At 39.8% G+C, this 20,692-nt stretch overlaps 1 protein-coding gene across 7 annotated transcripts in view; it reads left to right on the plus strand.

The window, feature by feature from the left end:
* The window catches only part of ryr1b (ryanodine receptor 1b (skeletal)), a 107,493-nt gene that overhangs the window by 70,808 nt on the left and 15,993 nt on the right, over positions 1-20,692 (plus strand). For 2 of the 7 annotated variants that reach the window (XM_075472817.1, XM_075472819.1), the window contains exons 73-89: positions 1,351-1,521; positions 1,817-1,876; positions 4,442-4,576; positions 4,691-4,803; positions 4,910-5,006; positions 5,107-5,213; positions 6,218-6,269; positions 6,509-6,589; positions 9,794-9,893; positions 10,018-10,097; positions 12,025-12,101; positions 12,224-12,297; positions 13,105-13,122; positions 17,172-17,252; positions 17,441-17,529; positions 18,521-18,649; positions 18,840-18,944. In XM_075472817.1, coding sequence (XP_075328932.1) covers positions 1,351-1,521; positions 1,817-1,876; positions 4,442-4,576; positions 4,691-4,803; positions 4,910-5,006; positions 5,107-5,213; positions 6,218-6,269; positions 6,509-6,589; positions 9,794-9,893; positions 10,018-10,097; positions 12,025-12,101; positions 12,224-12,297; positions 13,105-13,122; positions 17,172-17,252; positions 17,441-17,529; positions 18,521-18,649; positions 18,840-18,944 — 1,569 coding nt within the window. Of the gene's footprint in view, positions 1-1,350; positions 1,522-1,816; positions 1,877-4,441; positions 4,804-4,909; positions 5,007-5,106; positions 5,214-6,217; positions 6,270-6,508; positions 6,590-9,793; positions 9,894-10,017; positions 10,098-12,024; positions 12,102-12,223; positions 12,298-13,104; positions 13,123-17,171; positions 17,253-17,440; positions 17,530-18,520; positions 18,650-18,839; positions 18,945-20,692 lie in introns of all 7 variants that reach the window. The other 5 variants (XM_075472822.1, XM_075472818.1, XM_075472820.1 and 2 more) reach the window with 4 other exon arrangements.

Genomic DNA, 20,692 nt, shown 5'->3' on the forward strand with positions numbered 1-20,692 from the left:
CCTTGTTAATCCCCCTCTTATCAAACAGCATGTTGAGTCTTCCAATCTCTTTGTTTTGGTTAGTTATTGTATTCCATTGTTCCATCCAAGAGTTAGTTTTACTCCATCGATGTTTTAGTCATAGTCGTGTAAAAAGAAAGCACTTCCTCTTTCAGTTTTAACCTTCCTTTGCATCAGGACTTAATAAATGATAGAAAAAATCATCAGGTCCTTACCAGGTCTTGTAATTAGGTTCGACATGTTCGATCTGTCTCTCAGACAACCTCACATCTGACTCTAGAACACTTTGGTATCCAGAGGAGTTCATGGTGGACTCAGTGACTGCGAGGTGCCCTGGTCCTGTGGCTGCAGAACCAGCCCAGATCATCAGCCCTCCACCACCGTGCTTGACAGCTGGTGTGAGGTGTTTGTGCTGATATGCTGTGTTTGGTTTCCTCCAAACGTGCTGCTGTGCATTATGAGCAAACATCTCCACTTTGGTCTGCTCTGTCCAGAGGACATTGTTCCAGAAGTCTTGTGGTTTGTTCAGATGCAGCTTTGCAAACCTAAGCTGTGCTGCCATGTTCTTTTTAGAGAGAAGAGGCTTTCTCCTGCAGCCCTTCCACACAAGCCATACCTGTTCAGTCTGTTTCTAACTGTGCTGAACTTTAACCTTTAACATGCTAACTGAGGCCTGCAGAGTCTGAGATGTAGCTCTTGGGTTTCTGACCTTGGGGTGACCTTGCTGGGACGTCCACTCCTGGGATGATTGACAGCTGTCCTGAATGTGTTCAGCTTGTGAATAATCTTTCTCTCTGTAGAACGATGGACTCCAGATAGTTTGGAAACGGCCTTATAACCCTTCCCAGGTTGATGGGCAGCAACAGCTGCCTCTCTGAGATCGTTGCTGGTGTCTTTCCTCCTTGGCATCGTGTTAACACACACCTGAACTTACAGAACTTCTGCTTTTATAGAGGAGCTCACACTTAATGAGGATAGATTAATTGGGTGCATTTGAAAAGCAGCACCTGGCTGCTACTGACATCCAGAAGTCAGACTAATTTCATGCACTGCTTCTGCATTTAGTTTTTGTTAAATTATAACACAGTCTAATGTGTCATAGTGCTGCTGTTCATCTGAGGTTGTATATTTGTACCTAATTTAAGACTTGGTGAGGACCAGCTGATTTTTTTTTTTTTTCTTCCAGTAAGTCCTTCAAGGTAAAACCTTCAAATAGAAGAGAAGTGCTTTCTTTTTAACGGGACTGTAACACCAAAAAGCCTCTGATTTCCCAAAAGATATTGTCACAGAAGGCAGTTTTGGATGTTCTCTTCAAGCGGATCTGATCTGTTGTTTTTGAACTGTCTTCAGTCTGGAGGATCAGAACAAGAGCGTACCAAGAAGAAGCGTCGCGGGGATCGCTACTCTGTGCAGACCTCCCTGATCGTGGCAGCGTTAAAGAAGATGCTTCCCATTGGCCTCAATATGTGTTCTCCTGCTGACCAGGAGCTCATCAATGTTGCCAAGATCAGATACTCACTGGTACTTTGATGTAGTTAAAGCTAGTATGCCTTCCAAAAACTCACTTTACAAACTGATTCATTAAATTGTGCTTAGATTTAAAGACGTCTGTCTTTTATAAATGAAAAGAATGTGTTTTTATAATAGTCTGATATTAGTATAATTTGTTTATACTCACAAAGCTCATTTGGTTTTCCATCCATTTGTTCATTGATTGTAAAAATGTGATATTAGAGTTCTGTTCTTAACTTAGCCAACAGGATAGATACGATTACCTGGAATAAACACATGAATGATAAATCTTCTACCTTTACAGAAAGACACAGATGAAGAAGTAAGGGAGTTCTTGCAGAACAATCTGAATTTGCAAGGCAAGGTGAGTAGACCGGTCGTGGTTTCACGTATTAGGAGATAAAACCGTGTTTATGAGACAGTTTTGATACCCTGCAAAATGCAAATCAAAATAGATTGCAATGATTTGCTCATCGATTTACTCTTTTCATCTGAGAACGACATGACATGCATGATTTTCAAAAAGTATTGAAGGGTTTTACTCCTTGTTCCACAGAGTTTGGTCCCAGAGAGCGTGGGTGGCATCGGTTCTGCATTATATATTAATATTAGGGCTGTCAAACGATTAAAAATTTTAATATAATTAGTCACAGGGTTGCTATGAATTAATTTTGATTAATCCCATTCCTACATATGACTGAAAAATTCACATTTTCTGTGTATTGTTGTTAGAACCGAAAGATAAATGACAAGAATTGGATATAACATTTATTTATTTATTTATTTTTTAAGAAAAAAAAAAGGATGAATGCGAAATTGAAAAGATAAATTTAATTCTGAACAATTTTGGCAACTTATTCATTGCTTTTTTTCTTTGAGGATAGGTGAATGAAACTTTTTTGAACACACACCTCTGCAAAATGACGCTCTTCTGTTTTCATTACGGTTAAGTTCCCAGGCTGTGTTCAAAACCGCATACTTCTCCTACTACTCATACTACTCATACTAACTTTTTGAGTTAGTATGCGAGTTTGAGTAAGCGAGATTCTCCGAAATGTTGGGTATGCATCATGAGGTTACTACACATACTCAAACCACCCAAGATGCAACGTAACGTGACGTCGCCGATCGTCATTTCCTGTCAAAACGGCAGTTTTAAGCTAGCTACAACGAGGGTAGGTTCACTTCCTGTTTTCAAAACAAAAGCACCAATTGTATGGTAATGGCTTTCCCTATGATAAAAGGCAACGGGTATTTTATTTTGTGAAAATAACCTGGAAGTGCGTTGCTCACTGCGGCTAGCTTTAGTAGCGCCGAATTTGTGGGAACAAAATTGTAAACAGCCGGTATTTTGTCAGGTTTTCAACACGTTGGGGATCTAAACTACTACTTTCGCGCCTGAAAATGTTTCAAATGTTGCTAAAGTTTACAGAGTTTAGAGCTTAAGAGAAATCAGCTTCAGGCCGGCTGATTTCGGCTCGGGCAGGAAGGAAATGCATTGTGGGTAAACGCTCTGCATAGTGTCTGATCGATGAGTATGCAGTTTGCAAGTATGTAGTATGCAGTTTCGAACACAGCCCCAGTTTTTAATGATGTGGTGCGCCATCACATCCAGATAATTGTTGTTACTCATGGAGGTCAAGTGGTCTCCTGTCAAAGAAACATATTCCGCTGAAGCCGAATCCTCTTCCTTCATTTTCTTTTTAGCGTCATAGAGTTTGTTGATTTTAGTGAGCACCGTGCACCTTTCAAAACTTCTGCGATGCCCGTGTCCTCGACAATATTAATCGGTCTCCAGTCCTGGGCTATCCATTGTGTCGGTCAGCTTCTCAGATGGTGCCTTACTTAATGCCCTGCGTTGGGTAAGGGTGGTCTGACGCATGCCAGGCAGAACACCTGAAGTTGAAGCCCCAACAAATGAAAGCCTAGCGTTAAGATGATGCTTAAGGCTCGAGGTGCTTCGGTGAAAGGAAAAGTCCTTCCTGCAGTGTGAGCAAACCACATCTTTGTTCTTTTTATGCTCATCCAGAGGGCCAACGGGTTCTTTGGACTCCTTCATGTCGCTCGTGTCAGCCATGCTGTTTATGCAACAACGACTAAACTAGGGCGGAAATGCGTTATTTGTATATTTTTGTATATATGGCATATATTTATATAGGTGTATTGTAGTTAGGATATTTACAAACTGAAGAGTAGATAAAAAGGGGTGGGAAACTAAAAAAGTATTGTACTTCTTCCCATTCCTTTTTTGAACAATGTGTGGTGTTTTGTTATGTATTAGCACTTTATGTGATTGAATTTTTACATTTTTTTTTTTTTAATTTCTCTTTTTCTTTCTTTTGTATGGACAAATAGTTACATACATTTTCTTTTTTATACATGTTTGAAAATAAAAATCTATCAATCAATCAAATATTTTTAATAGATATCTATATTTTTTGCAGTTTCACAGCTCAGTTTTTGGGGTTTTTCTTTACTTATGTCATATAATGTTATTGATTTATTTATTTAATCTATCTTCCTTACTCTTTTACTATTACTAGTACACTAATATTATAACATTACTATTATCATTATTTTTTAATACAGGTGCTGGTGTTGGGTCGTTCTATTTTTTTTATTGCGGTTAATTCCTGAAATGAATCACCTCGCGTTAACGCGTTCATTTTGACAGCCCTAATTAATATATATGTTTTTTCGTTGGCATGGTAGAGCTTTGGCTCTCATTTGTTAATGCAGTGATTCACCACATCTTCTTTGAATGTGGTGCAGTCAGAAGGCCTGAGGATGGCAACCATTCAAAAAGCGAATGGTTCGGCCTTGTTTTCTTAATATCCGGGGCTAAATGTCTTCATTTTGCACGGTGTCACAACTTCAACTTCTTCTCGTAAATCTGTTTATCAAACATATTTGACCAATTTGGGTTCAGGTGGAGGACCCAGCCATGCGTTGGCAGATGTCTCTTTATAAGGAGAGGTCTGGCAAGGCTGAGGATGCAGAAGATCCCGAGAAGGTGGTTAAAAGGGTGCAAGAGGTGTCGGCTGTGCTTTACCACATCGAGGTGGTGAGTTTAGGCGCCCTTCGAGTGAACATTTCTTTACATAATTGGGGGGTAAAAGTTGTTCTGAATATTTTTTTTTTACGAAGGGTTTATTCATTAGTTGATTTTATACTTCAGACCGAGCATCCCTTCAAGTCAAAGAAAATGGTTTGGCACAAGCTGCTGTCCAAGCAGCGCCGCAGAGCAGTGGTGGCCTGTTTCAGGATGACACCTCTGTACAACATCCCCAAGTAAGGATCCGGTTCATTTTTCAATAAGAAATGATCTGCAGTCAGATAACAAACTTCATATGAGCCATTAGCACCGTCCTGAAGTCAGTTACTTGCTCTCTTACAGGCACAGGGCAACCAATATGTTCTTGGACGCCTACAAGCGCAACTGGTTAGAAACCGAGGGTTACTCATTTGAAGACAAGATGATTGACGACCTATCGGTAAGTTCTGTAACCCCTCTCTTATTTTTTCTCTTACGGCTCGTCATTCCTGGTATATTACCCGTGCTCTGTGTGCCAAATGTTTATTTTCAATAACTAGAAAGCCTTGGAGGAAGAGGAGGAAGAGGAAGAGGAGACCGAGACGAAGCCCGACCCCCTTCATCAGCTGATTCTTCATTTCAGTCGCACCGCTCTCACAGAAAAGACGTACGTTTTATCCTCTGCTGCTTCGCTTTGTGACCCGTTCACCAAATATGCATTTCTACATATAAAACATCCCACTAAAAAAAGAAACCACACAGCCAATACATTTTCAATTAAGATCATATTTACCTTAATACTGGGATGAGTGGAAGCTGGCGTGCATGTCCTCGACTTTCTTCATGTTGTATTTGTAGTTTGTTGTTGTAATCATAGTGAGACATTCAGGATGAGCATGGTTTTTGTGCTGGTTTTTGCCCTTTTTTGATTAAAAACCGATCCATTGTGCCTGCATCTCGCGCTGGCTAAAGGAGCTAGCGTGCTCTGCGGTCAAGTGAGAGGTGGTTTAAGCGGGCTGCGTTGCCAGGTTTAACAGTTCCCCCTTTAGGAAACACCATTAAGCTTTAATTAATACTTAATAAAAATACTTAATACTACAAAAACGCAAACTTAATAAAAATACTTTGTAAAGTTAGTTTTTGTTTTTTGGTTCTAGTTGTAAATTTAATTAGCTAATTATTTATTTAGATTAGATTTTTTGCTAATATTCCTTGTTAGTTATTTGTTTAGAATATTTTTGGTAATTGGGTCACACTGGGCACCTGGAGTACCAGCATGCACCTGGGTGGGCCGATGGTTTTTTACCAGGGAAAAGGAGAGAGCAGCAGGTTTTCTTTGTTCTTTTGTTTGTTTTATTGTTTTGAAATAAATCATCAGAAAACGCAAGAATTCATTTTTGGACATTCATCTTCTTTTGCCTGCGTTAAACCACATCCCCCATGGTGCATCAGTGGCCTTTTGATTTTGTTTGGTTTAAGTTTAATTTGTTTTTTATGGACAAATGGCCACTACATACTTAATACTGTGCAGTATTCGCTGTGTGTTATTTGAAAAAAAATGTATTGTTACTGATACCATATTGTTGGCCGCCAATTAAAGCTTGAGGAGCCCCGCAATGAGTATCTCTGACTTAGACTCACTGATTCCTGTGGTTGGTTCTGTCTTTACAGCAAACTGGACGTTGACCATCTTTATATGTCGTATGCTGATATTATGGCTAAGGTAGGTCTTCACCGGTCACTGGGCAGCATCATCTCATTTATATTTTGTGTCATGAATACAACGGATGAATGGATGGAACACAATGACCCGATCCCAAGTCTCCCCTTGACCCATTCCTCTGCTTTAGAGCAAAGTGGGCGACTGGGATCGGGCCAGTGCAGAAGAAGAAACTTGTGTGTTTGGGGCCCTGAATCTGCAATAAACAGGTTAATAAACTTGTTTCTGTCATCTTCCTTCAGAGCTGTCACATTGGTGAGGAAGACGAAGGGGGAGAGCAGGAGGGGGATGAGCCATCCTTTGAGGTGCGACAGACAGAGATGGTATGGGGGGACCAGGGGAGGGGAGACAGGGGAGTCAGCGGAGAAGCTGCTCCCCCCGCACTGAGTGACCACACCATGACATCACACTCGGCACACCCCCCCCACCCCACTCTTGCCACAGCATATCTCTTTTTTCCTTTTCTCTTCCGGCCTTTCTTTCTCGTCCACTTACACCACTTGTCTACTTCCTGCAGTGACGGACTGACCTGTGCATGCCTTTGCTGGCCCACCAGCGGGATCGATGTTGTGGACTCGATTTTGTTCCTAAATTGCATGACTTGAGAGCAGAGAGATGGTGCAGCTAAAGACAACAAAATGAAACCCAAGTCGGAACAGACAACCCAGTCTTTTCTGGTTGTTTAATCTCACAGTTTCTAAGCCTGATGTGGGTCAAAGTTTCAAGAAAAAACACCTTTTTCCTCAAAAGGTTTGGTAACTGTGACGCTGTAGCCGTATAGATCCATTGCTTTTCCTGGAAGGCAGCATTGCATAGTATTTAAGGTTGTTCTATGAGCTGAACAACACTATCTTTCCCTTTTGTGATGTTGCCTTTCATGACCACTTAGCTACCTTTTGGAAACTGATAACAGTCACAAGCCATGCAACAGGTTTCCTAACATTATAACACGCTCTCTCTTGTGTTGATCTTCTGCATTTGCAGTCATCCCTGACTCACTCCTCCTCACTTTGCTCACTTTGTTATTTTTATTCACCCAAAACGGATTGTTTTAATTTCTCTTGAAGTTCTAACAGTTGACAACTAACCGTTTTTGATTGTCTTTACGTCGAATTTGGACAATGCTAACAAAGCCTCCTCTCTGTGCTCACCGAGGACTACAGTAAAAGCCTGCACAGTCCAAGCCCAGACACACTCAAGCCAGCAAACACTTCACACTCACTCACATGCACACATGCACACACTCGGCATAAAGGCACATGAGGATAAGCAGAAGCTCTGTAACCAGAGAAAAGTCTGTGCAGCATTTTTTTAAATATACGTCAGGCTTACGAGGGAGGGGGGCGGAGGGAGGGAGGAATAATGGTGGTAATGGTGGATCTGTGTGCTCTGGGAGGGGCTTTATGCATGGTATGCAGAGGGTGGGTCAGATCTAACCTCTTTTGTCAACAGGATGGTTCTGATGTAGGATTTACGTTGTGCTGTTGTAAAACCTAAAGCAGCGAAGTGGAGGGCTGCAGTGCTGTTCTGTAGCACCGTACAGATGCCTGTTAATGTTTTAATTTAACATGTATTACAGTTAAAGTCACCAGAAGGTATAATATAACATTATTATATTCGATTCATGACACTGAAACAGAACATGTTTACTGAGAAGCGGCTCAATCCAGCAGCTGGAGTTTGAACACTTAGCTATCACTTGTTAAAAATGCTCTATTCAGTAACAGAGCAGAAGCATCAATAATGCTACCCTGAGCCTCTCTACTTACTTGTTTTTATCTCTGATAAATCAGAATCTGTGCCGATCTTTCTAAAGGACCACGCCCCAACAGTGTAAGATCGCCGGTAGAATCAGGAGTCGAATTATTAGATGGTAAGAAGAGGAAAGGAAAACTGGAAGTGGGGCTGGTGATGAAGGTAAAGGTCCCAGAGTTGGGGTTCTGTCTCAGAGGGTCTTTGGCCTGAGCCGACTGTGGACCCCCAGATAATCCCTGGGGAAAAAAAAGGAGTAGGAGGAAAAGTAGATGAGAAGTGGGATTAAATGAGGAATGTGATTAAGAGGAAACATAAGGGAGGAGAAAGGGGGGGGGGATGGATTGGTGAGAGAGAGGGAAAAAGATGGATGGATGAGGGAGGGAGATGGAGGAATAATGCTTGAATGAACAGCTGGATAAATAAATGGAAAAGCAAAAGAAAGAAAGGGTTGATGGATGGATGAGAGTTTGGTAGAACGAGGGAAGCTGGGCTGAAAAGGGAACCAGGTGGTTAGAGGCGTGGTTGAGGCGTGGCCCTGCTCTCAAACCTAAATGAAGAAGTTTACTAATTTCTTACTGTCCAATAGTTAGTTTTAAAAGCAGGCGGCCACATGTCGCTGCTGAAAGTACCGTAGGACCGACAGCTGGAACCAGCCTAACTATTCTGTTGGAAGCAGAGGTTGCATGATGTGTTACTCAGACATGGAAGAATGTGTGACGTGCGTGTTATACTGTGGTACAAAGTGTTTGCTGCCTTTCAATAACTAATACACACTGTGTGCAAGAGACTGAATGATGTCGGGTAAGTCCACCAACCAGAGAGCCTGGTTCAACAAGCTCAGTTTAAAAAGTGTTGACACCAAATTATGTGAACCATTAGATTCTGTAATCCAAACAGAAAGTTCAGTTGTGAACCATCTTGTACTGTAGGGTATTTCTGACCTTAATTACCTTCATAAATGTGTCCAGTTGGTGTGAAAGGGATGATGGATTAGGTTGATTAGGTTAGGTCGTCATACAACATCTGCAGTTATGTTCAAACCCAACTGGCTCAGAGCAACTTTTGGAAAGAAAAGCAACAACAAAATCCAAATATTAAAGAAAATAGATAGAAAAATAGATCACAAAATAGAAAAGATAGATAGATAGATAGATAGATAGATAGATAGACGACTTTATTAATCCTTTGGGAGGTTCCCTCAGGGAAATTGAAATCTCACTTCCACAACAGTGGAAAACACCCAACACCAGCACCCGTATAAAGATAATAATAGTAATGTTATAATATTACTAACTAGTAATACTAAAAGAGTAAGGAAGATTGATTAAATGAATAAATCAATGACATTATATGACATAAGTAAAGAAAAACTCAAAAACCTGAGCTGTGATGCTGCAAAAAATATAGATATTTATTAAGAATATTAATATATTTACAAAAATAAATGTGAAACTAATTTAAAATTTTAACTTGTCATTTAACTTTTTTTTATACTTTATCATTACTCTCTATATTTCTATATTATTTTTTTTCAATTTCCTTTTCAGTGCAATGTACAGAAATAAAGGAAGAGTCCGTTATTGAAAGCTTAGAGTTGAATCCAACCTGCAAAATGAGGATGTTTTGATCATATTTGGCCTCAGTGTAGTCGGAGCATCAGAGTTTGGACAGAAGCCCGAGGATCGTGCGAGTGAGTGTTTGTGTGAATGTGGGGGGCAGTGCAGATGCTTTTGTCAGGGTTACAGCTGTGTTTCACTTACTCTGCCGCACAGGAAAAGGAGATGGAGAAACAGAGACTTCTGTACCAGCAGTCCCGTCTGCACAACCGTGGGGCTGCAGAGATGGTGCTGCAGATGATCAGCGCCTGCAAAGGTAGCTGCTCCACCCTGGATCTGCACTCTCACATCCACCCAGATCATTTCATCACTCATCATATTTACACTTCATGTAAATATGATGAGTGGCAGGAATTCTGAAGTAATTCTGCTTGTTTCAGGCGAGCCCGGAGTCATGGTTTCTTCCACACTCAAACTGGGAATCTCCATCCTCAATGGAGGCAACTGTGATGTACAGCAGGTGAATTGAATCATATTTAAACATGAATGAAAGTTCAGTAAATACGACATAAAGGAGTCTTCAGGAATAGTTCTCCAGGCTTCTTGAAGGACATCCCAAAGCTCTTCTTTGGATGTGGGCTGCCTTTTGTTCCGTTCTCTGCCAACATGATCCCACACTGCTTCAGTAATGTTGAGCTCCGGGCTCTGGGGAGGATTCATCCCTCCATCAGACCTGCTGCCACTGATTTTCAGCCCACTTCTTGTGTCCTTTGGCACAGCTCAGCCTTTTCTCCCTGTTTCCCTTCCTTAAGAACGGCTTCTTGACAGCCACCCTTCCATGGAGCCCATTTCTGATGAGGCTTGGGCCAACAGCAGATGGATCAGCTGAAGGTCCAGATGCATCTCTCAGCTCCTGTGTCAGGTCTTTGCTGGATGTTTTCCTCTTTCTTAAGGACATCACTTTCAGATCCTGTTCATCTGCTGTAGATAGTTCTTTAGGCCTGACACTTCTTCTTCTGTCCTCCACTTGTCCAGTTTCCTCAAATGTTTTAAGGACACACTGCACACCACGCTGAGATATGCCAAGTTTTCAGCTAACAGCTCTTTGGGAATCACCTTGTTGCTGCAGAAATCCTGTTTTCTGTCTGTCACACTGTGTTATCTTTGCTGTTTTTCACACATGCAGCTAAAGAAATGGGAACAAATCTTAATTCCAGTCTAAAACCCACAAAGAGCCTCTAGTTCAGGGGTCCTTAACGTTTTTCAGGCCAGGGACCCCCAAACTGATGGAGAGTTGGAGCAGGGACCCCCCTACTATTTATATGGCATACAATTGTGTTTTATATTTAACGGGGCCTAGTGCCGTGTATAAACATAGCTACTCTGTTATTGTACATTCCATACTAAGCTATTCAAATAATACACAGGTTAATATATTCATGTTTTTATTTTAAACATGTGCAAGGTGCCGGGTGGCCGTGCCACTGCCATTTATAAACAAACATCTTGCATACAACACTGAGCTATTCAAATAATCCACAGATTTTAACTTTAAACATGCATGTAGATGGGACAATGAATCCTCAAAGCATCTGTGGATGGCACACGTTTGCACACAATTTGTGAGAAAAAACTGTTTGAAAAAAAAAAAAAGTTAAAAATCGTCTAATCAACCAAAGATTTTGCGACCCCCCCCTGCAGTACCTCCGTGGACCCCCTGTTGAAGACCTCTGTTCTAGATTATTAATTTCTGGTGGCATAAAACAGTTTAATTATGGAACAATTAATATAAATTAAACGATTAGTCATTAGATTATATCTTATATTCCTTTTTAAAGCTTTAAATTTAATCTTATTTACTTTTTCGTGATGTTGAATAATATATAATTCTTATTATTGTCTGTTTTTTTTCCTACTTTTCTACTTTTAGACTTGATAACGTTAATTTTTTTGGGATTAGGATTTTTTCAAAACTGATTTTCATAGTAATTTGACTCTTTTGGTAACTGAAAACAGTTTTAATGTAAATGTACAAAAAAGTTGAAACTATGAAGCGGTTTTTCACAGATGCAACTAAAGAAATGGGAACAAATGATGTGTCTCTGTGACAGGCTGCTGGGAACAAAGAGCCTAAAGATCCAGTTTAAAACGGCTTCTTTGCTAAGTTGTCTGTTCTGTGTGGACACAACACTGGTTCATCCCTTGAGTTAGGAGCCTTTTTGTATTTTTGAAGCTAAGACTGGATTGAAAATGAGTGAAAAAGCAGCCAATGTCCAAAGAAAAACTTTCAGAAAGCCTGGAGAACTATTGCTCAAGATCACTTTAAAACATTATAAGAAAGTCTGAACGCTTGGAAGGATATAAATAGAAATTAGGAGTGGCTGAAGACATTTGTACAGTACAGGATTTCTTCATATTCCCTTTTTTTCTCTTTTGCCTGTGTGCAGAAAATGCTGGATTATCTGAAGGATAAAAAGGACGTCGGATTCTTCCTGAGCGTTCAGGCTCTGATGCAGACCTGCAGGTCTGTGACATTTTTCTTTCTAATTTGATTGTTAAGGTTAAACAAGAAACTAAATTAATGACTAAAAGAAGAGGTTTTGTGTTTTCTGAAAGTGATTTTTAAAAGAATGTTGATGTTGGCAGCGTTTTGGACTTGAATGCATTTGAGAGACAGAACAAGGCAGAGGGACTTGGGATGGTTTCAGAGGAGGGCACGAGTGAGTATGGTCGACACACTCTTACTGCAACACACACACACACACATACACACACACACACACACACTGTCTCTTATCTGCATTGTGCTTTAATGTGACACGTCTCCAACTCAGCGTGTGCTCTGTGTATCTGCATTAGTGTGAGTCTGAGTGGGCCTGTTTGTGGATGCCTGGTTGGAGATGAGTTTTCATGAACAAGTCATGCAGCCATGACTCACTTATACAAGTCACAGCATTTTGACTGTTTATGTATGAAACTGTTTTTCCTGCACTGGAAAAAATGCCCCTCCAAAACTAAGTTAAAAAACAACAAATAAAAGACACTTTTGCTTGAAATAAGCAAAAAAATCTGCCAATGGAACTAGTGAAAATCGGCTTGTCAAGATTTCTTGAAATAAAATGTGATATTTGGGACTTTTGAGATAAAAGTGATCTTGAAATTAGCTTAAAAACCTCTTCAAATGAAAAAAAAAAAGCTTGTTTCATATGATATGTGACTCAAAACAATTTGTTTTCAAGACTTTTTCATTTAAAAAGATCTTCCAGATGTATTGTCTTCAAACAAGTCCCTATATCTGGCTGAAATAGTACTTGTTAGGCAGCTGTGTCTGATATTAAGTTTGAGATATTTTGACTAGAAATTAGACAAATGTACTTGGTAAGACTTTGATTTTTTCCAGTGTGAGATTTCTGGACTCACTTCGTCTCTCTTTGTTTTTCTCTCCCTTACATCTTGTTCACTTTGCCCAATTCAATCTTTTTTTTTTTCCTTCCCACTCGTCAAATCGCTGCTCTCACGGTTCTCAGATAAGAAGCTACAACGTGGTAAATGAAACTTTGCTGTGATGTATTTTCCTTCTTTCTGTCCTCTGTCCTCTTTCTTCTGTCCGGCTCTTAATCACCCTACTGGTCTTTTCCTTTCTGTGAACTTACTATGCATTTCATTTTACATTCAAGGAGTCGGTGAAATTAAGCTTTACTGTCATCATTACTTTACTTACATCACAAAGGAAAGCTGGCGATGATAAAAATGCTCCTTCTGCATTTTTATCTCTGCCCTTCTCCTTTTGAAGTGATTCCAAAGTTTCATCCTTGAGTGTTTTATCACAGATCTACTGTAACTCCAACAATCTCAGCATCATAGCTGATCCACAGGAGGGAAGTCCAGTAGCTCCAGTTTTCCCCTCCTGCCTTTTATGCTAATTAAGAGCTCGACTGACCCTAAAACCCCCTAAAACCTGAAATGAATTGCAGCAGCAGTAGGAATTTGTGTCATTCAAATGTCACCCTCAGGTTGTCCCTCACAGCCAGTCCATCTGAGGAAATCCTGTCAGTACCTTCTTATTGTTTCCGTATCATCCTGTTTCTCCTTAACAGTGTCAGAGTCTTTATTGTGGAATATCTGATCAAAATACAGCCTCGAATCAGAAAAAAACTGCTGTGACAGCATGAAAAATGCAACATAAGAATGCTGTGATTCCAGCGTATACTTTGCCTTTTATTGCAGACAGTATGAACTCAAGTTATATCATGTTTTGTCGTCTCATCTGCGTATCATTTGGTAAAAATACCTTTTTTCATATTAGACATATTTTATTATTATTAAAATAATTAGCCACATTATTATTATTATTATAATTATTATATTAGCCACATTATTTTGAAAAATGACTGAGTTCTCTCCGTTACATCCGTCTGTTCTTGACTCGCTCTCACGTCTCGGTCAAAAACAGACGTGTTTGGAAAGCTTCTTCCCAGTGAGGAGACAGAAGAAGAGGCTGTGACCACCAAGAAAAAGAAAGCTGCATTTTAAAGGCGTGTTTAAGCGTTACCATAGCGACCAGAGAGAATGTTATGTCAGGAGGACGCTGCTGATAAAGTTACATACAAGTACACAGTGGATTTAAGTTTATTATTATATTTACCAAATACCGCAGTGTCTGTGTTGGTCGTATCGTTTTATTTTGTAGAATTTATCCGCCACACCGTGAAAATATTGTCTGACATTAAACCGGTCCGTGGAGCAAAAAAGGTTGGAGACCGCTGCCGTGTTGAACTCAAGCGAAGTGAACACGCACATAAAAAAAACAACACAAACACAAATGTTGATATGAACGTAAGAGCCGCATGAAACCAGACAAAGAGCCGCGGGTTGGCCGCCCCTGACGTACGGTGTATTATTTAATCTGTTGTACGTGATCCCACTCCTCTGATACGGCATTATTTAACAGTACTTTAGTCACTACCATTACAGGTTTGACCCCCGTCAGCGTGAACATGATTGTTGTTGTAATGCAGCATCCCCGCCGCCACTGTTTGGTTTCGCTTTATGTGCGATGGTGAATAAATCTGAGCATGCATTTTGCATTTTTGTGAACGGCGATTTTCGAAAGGCATGCTAACTCTGACAGAACTGATAATGAATCCTGCACAGCATCGAAATCAGCTATGAAAAGCTCATGAATCAAGTTATTTTTATTGATTTCCACCCTGGCAATAACGGGGACTAACAGATGGTGCATTTTATTAGATACTGTATATATGTTGGTGTACTGCTTCCCCAAACATCCAAAGCTGACTGAGGTTTGCAGAGTGCAGTAGATCTGTCTTGCATGATGGTGAACCTTTGAGTTGTGTTAACATCTGTCACACATGTTTCTGTGAGTTATTCCATGGTTTCCTGTCTTCTTTATGTATTCTTCGTGTTCATTTCGGTGTCATGTAACTGGTGTTTGTTCTGCTGTTCTGTTGAAAATGTGTTTTCTGTAAGACGGTTAGATTAAATGTTAGTTTTGTGGAGAAGGAACGGGAGAACTAAAAGTCTCTGGAAGCCTCCAGCAGACCAAACGGATGGGAACTCAGAGGTCTTTGTGGGTTTTCACTAACATAAGCTAATGGAAGTGGGATGGAATGAGCTGACAACACTTACAGTTTAGTGTTTTTTATATACATGCACATACACGCCACACTTTCACCCAGACTGTGTGCACTTTTTTTTCCATTTCTATGGTTTTACATAACAGGAAATGTGGTTTTTACCAGTTCTTAATTTGGATAAATACAACCTCAGACATATCACACTCAGTCATTTTTCATTTAAAATAAACTAAGCCAGTCTGCAGAAACCGTGTGTGAACAGTTAAATGAACCCTCACTGCTTCCGTAAGGCCATTTCCAAACTATTTGGAGTCAGAAACCCAAGAGCTACATCTCAGACTCCGCAGGCCTCAGTTAGCATGTTAAAGGTTAAAGGTCACCCCAAGGTCAGAGACCCAAAGAGCTACATCTCAGACTGCAGGCCTCAGTTAGCATGTTAAAGGTTAAAGGTCACCCCAAGGTCAGAAACCCAAGAGCTGCATCTCAGACTCTGCAGGCCTCAGTTAGAATGTTAAAGGTTAAAGGTCACCCCAAGGTCAGAGACCCAAGAGCTACATCTCAGACTGCAGGCCTCAGTTAGAATGTTAAAGGTTAAAGGTCACCCCAAGGTCAGAAACCCAAGAGCTGCATCTCAGACTCTGCAGGCCTCAGTTAGCATGTTAAAGGTTAAAGTTCATGACGGCACAGTTAGAAACAGACTGAACAGGTGTGGCTTGTGTGGAAGGGCTGCAGCAGAAAGCCTCTTCTCTCTAAAAAGAACATGGCAGCACAGCTTGGCAGTCCACCATGAACTCCTCTGGATACCAAAGTGTTCTAGAGTCAGATGTGAGGCCAAAGCTGGGCTGAAACTGGCTCATCAACAGGACAAAGATCCCAAACACAGCAGCAGATCTACAGCAGAATGTGTGAAGAAGAGAAGAATCGAGGTGTTGCAACGGTCCAGCCAGAGTCCAGAGCTCAGCGTGACTGAGATGCTGTGGTGGGACCTTCAGAGAGCTGTGCAGAAACCAGAGCTGCAAACCTCAATGAGCTGAAAGCAAACGATTACTTTGTTTAATGTGGTTCTACAAGCTGTTGAATATAGGGTGGAGTTAATTTTTCACACACTGCTTCTGCAGTTTGTCTTTGTTGAATGACTAATGAGATGGTGTAATAAGCTGTGTGCTGTTTTTAAAGTGTTGTTTACCTAATTTAAGGGTCCGTTCTTTTCACAAATATACAAAAGTGTGTACTGGACAAATCCAAAATCACTAATGTCATCACTCACATGTTGGCTTCAGTTTTAAAAGGGTAAGTTTGTTCATTGCTACTGTTTTACCACTAAATCACACTTGCAATGGATGGTGTGCACCGTTAGCTAAGCTAACTGTTAGCTAACCGTTAGCTGTGTAACATGCAGGTTTTTCTTCCCCATAATCCCAATTTCACCAATACAGATTCCTGATTAACACAGTCTAAATGTAAAAAATGTATCAATTTAAACCTATTTTAAGAGAAAACTATAAAGGCTTCTTTGTTTATTATGTTTTTTTTCAGTTTTCCCAGTTAATTTCTCTTTGTAACTGGTGAAAAGTCATCTTGCCTAATAGCTAGAATAGTTTTTCCTTATCTTTCATATAAAAGTCTTTAAACTGGAACCAGAAAATCAATGTTAAAACTGATACTAGCCAGTGTATTGTTTTTTAATGGGCATAAAAAACACATGAAATGTAATTTATAGTAGCAGCAAACTATATGCTTTCAAGTGCTTTTATGTACTACTTCTTTAGGACAATTTATGAGCAAAGTAATGCATGAGAGAACATTTTGAATACAAGCTGTACTAAAGGTACACAGGTAGATTATTTTAATACCCTTAATAACTTAACCATATCCTGAATAAATCTAATCCCCTTTGCTGAGTTTGTTGACCTCTTCTAATAAGATAACGCTCAGTTGTGGGACTGTTGAAATCTTTTACTCGGGCTAATTAGCATGCCTTTTGTTGCTCTGCTCAGATGAGAAAGTGATGGCAGACGATGAATTCACGTGTGACCTCTTCCGCTTCCTGCAGCTTCTTTGTGAAGGCCACAACAACGGTGAGTCAAACGGAACAGAACCGTCTCTTTGCTGAGCATCGGGTGGTTCTCAGCTCACTTCCTGACCATAGAATAGAAGAAACTAACTGGACTTTACTTGCATTAAATGTATCGTCCTCTACCTGGCTGGTAAACTGGATTTTTTTTTTACGTTAAAAGCACCTTTTGTTTTTGTTGTCTGTGCTCAGATTTTCAGAACTACCTGCGGACTCAGACAGGTAGCACCACCACCATCAATATCATCATCTGCACTGTGGACTACCTCCTTCGCCTGCAGGTCACATATACTTACACCTGATCTTTATAGTTCTGTGCAAGCCTTTTCATCCACTCCTCATTTCTTCATATTTTCCACCAAGCAGACAGACTTTCTTGTGATCTTAAGCAACAGTTCTCCAGGCATTTCTGTACTTTGTAAAGAAGCAAGTTTCCTGGCTTTATATGTTGAAATGAGGGACTGAAACTATTGCTGATCTTAGTAAGACTTTTCATTAAGTAACTTGCATAAACCAGAATGTTCTTTTTCACAGCCTAAAGTGTAAAGATTAGGGCTGGGCAACAATTAAAATGTTTAAACTAATTAATCACATGATTTTCCCGATTAATCATGATTAATCGTATTTGTACACAAAATCCAAAAATGAATTCAAAAGTAGTGTATAGCTTTTAGCATTTAGTTTTATTTTAAATGTGCTGCCATATGAATGAAAGTGCCATAACATTTGTTGTGCAAACACACTTTTAACATCAGCATCTTTCTGTAGTTTTTATGTAGAAGCCTCGCTCCACTGTCTGTTTCCTTGAATGACTTGCTGCTATCAGTTGTGTGTTTTGCCTTTAAGTCAAATCAAATCAAATCAAATTTATTTGTAGCACATTTCATGTACAAAACAATTCAAAGTGCTTTACATAAAATAAAGGCATTGCAGCAGGGAGTGTAAGAAGCATTAAAAATACATAAAAGAATATAAAGAGAAACAAATAAAATAATTTAAATCAATTTTAAAAAAATCACTTAATTTTATCATTTAATTTTAACTTTATTTACAATAATAAAATAAATGAAAAAAAATGTTTAAAAAAATAAATAATAATAATAATAAAAAAAACCTGCGTTATTGTGCGATTAAATATTTATCGGCGTTAAATAATTAACGCTTTAACGCGATAATAACGAGTAAACTCGCCCAGCCCTAGTAAAGATATAATTGATCTTCCTATGTTAGCTCAAAACTAAGATGATCCTCCTCTTCCTCCATTTTGTGCAGGAGTCCATCAGCGACTTTTACTGGTATTACTCAGGAAAAGATATAATTGATGACCCCGGGAAGAGGAATTTCTCCAAAGCAATGACGGTAGCCAAGCAAGTCTTCAACAGCTTGACTGAGTACATCCAGGTAAGAACCGTAGCACAGACGGGTGTTAGGCTCCCATTAGTTTGCAGGGGAATCTACGGAATTAGTCAAATTTGCTTTAAAGAGAGAAAAGCAGAATAAAAGCATCAGGAGTTCCTGTTGGTACCGTGAAAGGAGACTCTCCAGACGTGATCTGTTGGATGTGAAATGTCCGCTCTGATGTGTCCTTCAGGGTCCGTGCACCGGGAACCAGCAGTCTCTGGCCCACAGCAGGTTGTGGGACGCTGTCGTGGGCTTCCTGCACGTCTTTGCTCACATGATGATGAAACTTGCTCAGGTGAGAAAGATCCTTCAATCCTTCATCAAATCCTCGATCTTTTTAGTGTGTTTCCTGAACTCTTCTGCACAGTGTGTGTATTTAGGTTTTCCACTTTGAGTTTTCTAATTATTCGACCTGTTCCTCTCCTGGTTCCTGCAGAGTAAAGTATGAATTTACTCAATTCTTCCTTCTTTAATGAACTGCTTTTTAAATCCGTACTATTCCCCCTTTTGTCCCTTTTGGTCAGATTGTTTCTGCCTCTTTACGGAGTCATTTAACAGTATTTAAAGAAGACGGCTTTAATCTTCTTTAATGTTAATAATATATCAATAATTATACATATACAACACATTTGTTAAATTCTAATGAATCTTATTGATTTTAAATTGTCAGTTTAGACTTTATATTGTCTAAACACGTGCATAGACTAAAAAAAAACTTATTGCAGCCACTTACTGTTGAAACTAATATAAACCAGTCAGTTCACTTAAAAAAATCAGCAGGAATTTAATTGAATTTGGCAGAAACAATTTGTTCTTTCTTTTCCCCCTTCACATTGTTTGTATAATACACAGTGAATCAACTTAATCAGAGTATCTGCTCTGTTGGTACTGAGCAGGGCTTTCTCTGACTGTGCTTTGGATGATGTGGTTTCTGTCTGTGGCGTGTTTGACTGTTACCTGCTCGCCCACCTGGAACTGGAACTGCTGTTTAAATCTGTGTTGGGTTCATGCACTTTTATTGGGCAAATTTGATTTATTTATTTTAATGTTCAACAAATGCTCTCAATGAATTCAAATGGTTGTCAAATCTCAGAGATAAATGATTAACCAAAGAAAAGGGACTTTTTTTTCTTCTTTCCCAGCGGGATATTCTCACAGGACTTCTTTTCAGTAACCGATGAACACTCGAATCATGGAGTCTGCTTCTTGATCCGTTCGCTTTCACTGAGGCAGTAACATTAAAGGGGAACTGCGGTATTTTCAACATTAAGCCTCTTTTCTGAGTCGTCTGCAATGTTTTAAACCCCCCCTCACCGCTTTTTTGATGTTTACTGCTGTCTCTGGTATTTGCCTAATTTTGATTCTTCTCAACCTGCTTCAGAACGGCAAGTCATGCGCATGTCTACAAAGGTCCGTAAAAGCACCATGAACGTCCGTTTTCAAAATCATCAACTCACCGGAGTGGTTACTGGTGTGCACTGGTAATCCATATCAAATTTTGTGGCGAAAAGTTGCTTCTGTCGTGTTTTATTTGATATTTTGTACTGGATGTTCGTTGATATTACTCCGCCACCGCTAAGAAAATAGTGCGAGCATGAACGAGCTGCCAAATAAAACACGACAGAAGCAACTTTTCGCCACGAAATTTGATATGGATTACCAGTGCACACCAGTAACGCATGCGCATGACTTGCCGTTCTGAAGCAGGTTGAGAAGAATCAAAATTAGGCAAATACCGGAGACAGCAGGAAACATCAAAAAAGCGGTGAGGGGGGTTCTAAAACATTGCAGACGACTCAGAAAAGAGGCTTAATGTTGAAAATACCGCAGTTATCCTTTAAGAAGCAGTTCAAAGTACAGTTTAGATTTCATGTTTAACACTAATCCCTGATAGGGGACATTTTTCTCCACTTGGGGTGTACTTTCTCCTCTAATTTCACACTGGACATAGTGATACTTGACATCATATCATATACAATGCAATTTTTCATTGTGTAGAAAAAAAAACTCCTTAATTTCTGAAAAGGGACATTTTTGTCCCCT

Source organism: Odontesthes bonariensis, chromosome 9, assembly GCF_027942865.1.
Source record: "Odontesthes bonariensis isolate fOdoBon6 chromosome 9, fOdoBon6.hap1, whole genome shotgun sequence".
Lineage (NCBI taxonomy): Eukaryota > Metazoa > Chordata > Actinopteri > Atheriniformes > Atherinopsidae > Odontesthes > Odontesthes bonariensis.